At 18.9% G+C, this 6338-nt stretch overlaps 1 protein-coding gene across 1 annotated transcript; it reads left to right on the plus strand.

Annotated features, from left to right (window-relative positions):
* Positions 1-1882: 1882 nt before the first annotated feature.
* LOC100864565 (uncharacterized) lies at positions 1883-5610 on the plus strand. The gene is made up of 4 exons (XM_012491822.3): positions 1883-2533; positions 2674-2765; positions 2853-3630; positions 3793-5610. The coding sequence occupies exons 2-4, from the start codon at positions 2742-2744 to the stop codon at positions 4974-4976; spliced, it is 1986 nt and encodes a 661-aa protein (XP_012347276.2). The 5' UTR covers positions 1883-2533; positions 2674-2741; the 3' UTR covers positions 4977-5610.
* The last annotated feature ends 728 nt before the right edge of the window (positions 5611-6338 follow it).

Here is a 6338-nt window from a genome sequence, read left to right on the forward strand (position 1 = left end):
AGAATATCGATTCGGCAGAAAAAGTAGTGTTGATTCTTGTCGCTAGTTGGCGCACAAGCACAGTGTTCAGAGATCGAGTACTACGAACATGGATGAACTATAATATAGAAATTTAAGATTTGAGAATTTTATGCACCAAAATTTTATATTCTTATAAATATAAATTATTGAATATGAATTACTAAAATCATTAATTTTAGTAATGAAAATCACTAATTTTTTTTAATTGCAATAAATATATACATAAAAAATCTTCTGAATAAAATTTTGAATAAAAATATTAAATAAAAAATTAAATAATAATCTGATACTAGAAAAATCTAATATTATCTACTTCATTTTTACTTTATTCCTGTCAGAGGCGTTTATATTTCCACCATTTTATATAAATATATATTATGTAAAATAACAAAATTTGGTTATATAATATTAAAATATAAATATATAAAACATTATAAACGTGAAATTAATAATATAATATAAATAATTTTTATAGCAATGAAAGTATTTTTTATTTATGCATTAAGAAAATTGAAAATATAAAATATTATTTATAATATTATTAAATTATCATATAAATAAAATAAATTTAATTTTTATTTTTTTTTCACTTAAATTTGATTGATAAATTTATTTTCAATAATTCTAAATGATCTTTTACAATTATAAATTTTTACATCATAAAATGTACTATAAATTTTGTATAGTTATGATTTTTATAATCAATGATTATTTATATAAATAATTGCATAACAAATTTATTAAAAAACAATTTTTCGTTAATATTTGTTTTTATATTAATATTGAAATTTCTTCTTTAGATTCATTTATTATAAAACTTTTCAATATTTCTAATTTTTTTGCATACAATACATTCGTATTATTTCATATAGAATATTTTATTAAAAATAAAATATTTTTTAATAAAAATAATATCATATACATAAAAAATATTTGAAAATATTTATGTATAAAAATTATTTGATATAAAAATAAAAATGTATAAAAATGTATATTATAAAATATATTTTTTGTAAATGAATGCAGAAATATTATATGAAGATTAACCTTAATTTTTTAAATGGAATCATATAATTTTAATATTATTAATATATTAATTGATGCAGTTTATTATTTTCTAGAAAAAAAGTATTAAATCACTTATGTTGAAAAATTATTACTTTAAAATAATCGTTAGATATTATAATTGAAAATATATAAAATTTATTATACACAGAAAATATTAAATGATACTTTTCTTATCTTTTATATAATAAGCATTATAAACTTCGTATTATAATATTTCCTAGACTAGTAAATTTTCGAATTGAAATTTAAATAAATAAATAGTTTAATATTTTTTTATAGAAAATAATGATCGATTAATTTGTGAAATTTGAATTGATTAGTGCATTAAAAATGATGATTCCATTAACTTCATTATTATTTTTATTATATAAATGCTTTGTGATCATCTATAAAAAAATGTTCATAATGTATCTTTATACATACCAAATTACTTTCGTAAGAACATTTTTTTCATAACATTTTTTATTGAAAGATATTTCATTGTTTTTACATAAAATATTTTATTTATTTATTACTTATTTTACTTATTTTATACTTTATACTTTTATTATTTTATATTGCTATTTATTTTTATTTTGAATAATAAGATATCAAATGACAAAAGATATATTTATAATTATTTTAATAAATAATCATATATGTATGCTGACAAATCTTGTATAAATAAAATATTACATACATAAATATAAATCATATATTATTTTTGAAGAAATTTTATTTTTAGTATTACAATGAATATTATGTAAAAAGAAATTTGTTAGTAATATATAGATAAATTTTATTTTTTTAAGTTGACTAACCAAAACACATTCAAGAAAAAGATAATAAGTTTTTCATATTTTTTTATTTTTTTTATTTTACGCTTCAAAAAATTCAAGAGATTTATTTTTCTAATTATAATCTAATAATATTTATAATCAGTTTATGATCTCATTATAAAAATTGAAAATTGTCAAATACAAAATTATTGTTGAGAGTTCAAATTCTTAATTTAAATTAAGAATTATAAAAATAGCAGTATAGAAAAAATATGGAGATTTTCATATTTGATTTCTATATTATACAAAAAGCGAAGATATTTATATTTGCTATTTAACAATTAACTAATTTTTAGAGGAATTTTAGTTTTCAGATTGGCTAGTTGTATCACTAAGTTTCTTTATTCTATTTTATAGATGATGTAAAATTTTTACTGCGTAATATGTAAATAATTGTATATATGTATATATGTACATAAGAAATTTTAAATTTTAATATATGGAAATCCCAGAAAAGAAATCCCAGAAAGGTTATTATTCATAGAAGATTATATATTTATATGGCTGTGCATTCTATTTATTGTTCATTCTTGACATAGTGTTTGATTATAAATATAGTATTATTTCCAATAATTTAATATTACAAGTGCATTAATATAATATTTTTGTTATTAAATAGTTAAAAGGTAAATATTCATACATTTGGTTTTATTTTTTTTCAAAAAGTATAAAATATAAAAGAAAAATAATATATAAGAATTTATGAAAATAATTTTCTTGTTTTAATATATTTTTATTAAATCTACTATTGTATTATATGTTATAGGTAAACATATTTATTGAAAATTTTCAAATAATTTCGGAACAAATTTTATACTTAAATAAAAAAATAAAATGTCAATTTCAGATAATGATTGGGTAAATATGAATTATTATATATAAATGAAATTTTAATTCTTTTCTTTGCATCTTAATTATAATTAATTGTATTTTATATTTTTATAGGATGAAATGTTAAAAATTGCTAAATTACAACAACAAGAATTTTATGAACTTTTACCAGAATGGACAAAATATACTATAGATGAATGTAAATATTTAAGACAAAATATCGGATATGCACTTTTTGGTCCTCCATCAGAGAATGAAGAAAATAAAAATGTATACATTGAAGATAAAAAAATAGAAGAAAATAGACAAATAAAAGATATTACTGAAACACTTTGTTACAAAGCTAATGCAGAACAAATTATAAATATTGTTTATGAGCAAGTATATACACATGGTAAAGGATGTATAGATGCAAATTCAATATATTATGGAGTAATTTATAATATATCATTTCGTACAAAAAATAATGTGACTGAAGTATCTAATTCAAAAGAAGAAAAAGTAACTGATTCTGAAATAGAAGATAAAATACAGATATATTCAACCCCAATTTTTAAAATAAGATATTTAAATAAAACACTTAAAGAGGAACAAACATGGTATATTGACAGAAATGGTAGAGTATATAAAACTTGGATAGATTATATAAAAAATAATACTTTACCACAATGTACAATGGTTCTTCCAAAAGATGGATTCTATCATCCTGATCCAAATTATGAAATTACTGAACAATATTCAACAGTATGGTTGGAAATTTTGGATTCACCTGCATGTAGTATACAAGCAACTATTCTTAAACATGGAGATATAGCTTCTACAGTAGCTGGCATATGTGGAGTTACTTTGGGTATAGCATCTATTTTCACACCCATTGGACCAGTTGTAATGGGTAAGTTGAATAAAATAGCAAAAAATAATATATAATAATGTAATTCATTATACTGTCTCAAAACTAATTGCTATTTTAAAATATGACAATAATAAGAAAATAATTTTTGTTATTTTAAGATATAACAAAATAAATAAAATCATAATAATATTACAATTTTAGGTGCTACAATAGCTTCTAGTATAAGTGGTGTATGGGCAACTGGTAGATCAGTACAGAATTTAATGGATAGAAATTCTCATAAACAAAGTATAGGATTAACAAATAAGGATTCCTTTTGTTCATGGTTAAGTATAATTGGCAGTGCAGTTGGTTTAATAAGCAATAGTGGAAATATTATTCTTACTAAACTTGTAAAAAATGGTAATGATATAAGCAATGTTGCTAAAGTTGCATACAATACATTAGTTTTAAGTAATTTAGGTATTAATGGTTTTGGTATAGGATATCAGGCTTATTGTATGTATCAAAAATACCAAGAAGAAGATCAAATTCATATGTTAGATGTGATAAGTTTGTCAGCTCATATATTATTTTTTGGTAATGCAGTTATAAATTTACAGTTTGCAGAAGATCTCATTAGATCTACCCAAGGTAAAATTTTAGATGAATATAGATCTACATTGCGTTCTAAACATCTTCGTAGACAATTTAATCGTACAAAACGTAATGCTGCAGCAAACAATACAGATATAATATCCGAAAATGCTGAGGTAATACGTTATATCAATAGAAAGATAGATTTAAGATTAAAAAATAATGTGGGTAGTATTCCCACTCAAAGAAATACTTTTTATTTTGAGAATGGGAAATTGATAATTTGCGGCGTTCGTTTATTAGATCCAATGAGATTTATAGAAATATTAATTAAGAATGATCAATTTTCAAATGAGAAGAAATTTTTATTCAAAAATGAAGAAAATAATGATAGCAAAGATATGTTCTTCATATTAAAAGATTTGCTTTTGGATTTATTAAAAAATGTGTTTTTAGATGATAATAACAGAGAAAAATATGAATCTGAATTTGATAATATTTTAAATGACATAAAATGTATGAATAATGCTCCAAATATTTTTATTTTAATATTTGAAATATCTCTTACTTTAATAACACAATCTGAATTTTGTTCAGAATATTTATCAAATGCAGTTCATTTTATATGGTGCTATATAAAAGAAAGTTTGATACAATTTAGTTCAGAACTTCTTGGTAATAACAAACAAATACAAAAAAAAGTATGTGAAATATTAACAGTTTTATTTGAACATATAGAAGAGACAATAAAAGAACTATCACCTGCTTTCAAAAAATATATTTTAGAATATGTAAAAAAAAACTTATAAACAATATATTTAGATTTAGATCTATAGGATAATTCTTCGATTAAAAAATTTAAAGATTTCTATTGAATATATATTTTTTTTTGCCAATTTGAACAATTATATTACAATTATATCGAACAATTATCGATAATTTAACTGTGATATGATATAATAACTGCTTTTTCACTATAATAGCTTATTATATTATCATTATTGATTATTATTATTATTAATGATATTATTATCTAATATCAACTTTAATTAGAAAATTAATTTTAAGATATAATTTTTTAATTATAATCAATAATTAATAATTTCTAAGCAATCATCGTCCAAACTAATATAATACGCATCCAATATTACTATCTAAATACTAAATTTTTAATAAGAAAATTTTCAAATTTTTAATATTGTTATTTTTATACAATATATTTTTCTAATAAAAATTGACAATAAATGATGAAAAAAATTTTGTAATAATCTAAGAAATAATATTTATACGATGTTTTTTTTATTAATTATATAATAAAAATATTTTATTATATATATATATTTATATAAATATTAAAGATAAGAATAATAGAAAGATAATAACAGGAAGTGCAATTATATTAATTAAAATATTAAATAAACGAATATGAAAGAGATGCACAAAGATATCGACGAACATATTATTTTAGATTGTAGAAAAAATCCTTTTCTATTTATAAAATTATATTTTATATACAATTATATTTATTATATTGTACATTGTATATATAATATAATTTTACAGTTTTTATTTAGTTTTTTTTTTATATAAAAAGCTAATTAAACTGAATTTTTGTTTGTTATACATGTTTTATTAGAATAAAATTAGATATGTCGAGTTTAATAATAATTTATTAGAAGATACATAAAAAATTTATTCTTTTATTTTGTACGTATATATACACACACATATATTTCTATTCTATTTTCTATTTTATTTAAAAATTTAGTTTTGTATATTTAAAATTGTATTTATAATATTTATAATTCATATATGTTTTATTACTTTTTTTTCAAAATTATATTTTATTTATAATTCATATATTTCTGAATTATTATAAAGAAGAAAGCTATGTTACGATTTTTTACAAGTTCATTAACTATATAGAATCGATAGTGAACGAATGATTTACAAAGTTTTTACATTTTTAAATATATTTCATGAGATTATTCTAAAGATACATTATAAACTCGAAAATATATTATCTATATTTTTTCACATTGAAAATTTAGACATTTTAATTTTGAAAAAGAAATAAGAATTGTTTTCAACAACTTTGATCATATCACTTCAAGAATCAAAAGCGAGAAAAGCGAATAATAGAAGAAAAATAGAAATGGATTAAAAATTAC

This window comes from Apis florea, unplaced genomic scaffold (assembly GCF_048593485.1).
Source record: "Apis florea isolate Af1SG1 unplaced genomic scaffold, ASM4859348v1 contig_3696_pilon, whole genome shotgun sequence".
Lineage (NCBI taxonomy): Eukaryota > Metazoa > Arthropoda > Insecta > Hymenoptera > Apidae > Apis > Apis florea.

Bases quoted from the DNA above. Each gene is read 5' to 3' on its own strand.
- LOC100864565 (XM_012491822.3), top strand. From the start codon at position 2,742: ATGTCAATTTCAGATAATGATTGG. The intron at 2,766-2,852 runs GTAAATATGAAT...ATATTTTTATAG, and splicing joins CAATTTCAGATAATGATTGG to GATGAAATGTTAAAAATTGC. The intron at 3,631-3,792 runs GTAAGTTGAATA...TTACAATTTTAG, and splicing joins CATTGGACCAGTTGTAATGG to GTGCTACAATAGCTTCTAGT.